We start from the raw sequence: 250 nt of genomic DNA on the forward strand, positions 1-250 counted from the left end.
GCTTCGAGGAGGCGGCGCCGGGGCCGCCGCGCTGAGCGCCGCCTGCACGGGGACCCGCGCGGTGCACGGGGACCTGCGCGGTGCACGGGGACCTGCACCTTGCACGGGGACCCGCGCGGTGCACGGGGACCCGCGCGCGGCCAGCATGGGGACCTGGGTGCTGCACGGGGACCGGGACACTCCCTGCACGGAGCCCCGCACGTCCCCTGCATGGGGATGCTGCGCGTTCCCGGTATGGGGATGCTGCGCG

General features: G+C 77.6%; 1 protein-coding gene across 1 annotated transcript in view; it reads left to right on the forward strand.

Moving 5' to 3' along the window:
* Nucleotides 1-35, forward strand: part of NPC1L1 (NPC1 like intracellular cholesterol transporter 1) — a 12,101-nt gene extending 12,066 nt beyond the window's left edge. Inside the window, exon 20 of the mRNA XM_026042714.1 lies at nt 9-35. Coding sequence (XP_025898499.1) covers nt 9-35 — 27 coding nt within the window. The remainder of the gene's footprint in view (nt 1-8) is intronic.
* Nucleotides 36-250: the final 215 nt, after the last annotated feature.

Source organism: Nothoprocta perdicaria, unplaced genomic scaffold, assembly GCF_003342845.1.
Source record: "Nothoprocta perdicaria isolate Ctin4 unplaced genomic scaffold, notPer1 scaffold_103, whole genome shotgun sequence".
Lineage (NCBI taxonomy): Eukaryota > Metazoa > Chordata > Aves > Tinamiformes > Tinamidae > Nothoprocta > Nothoprocta perdicaria.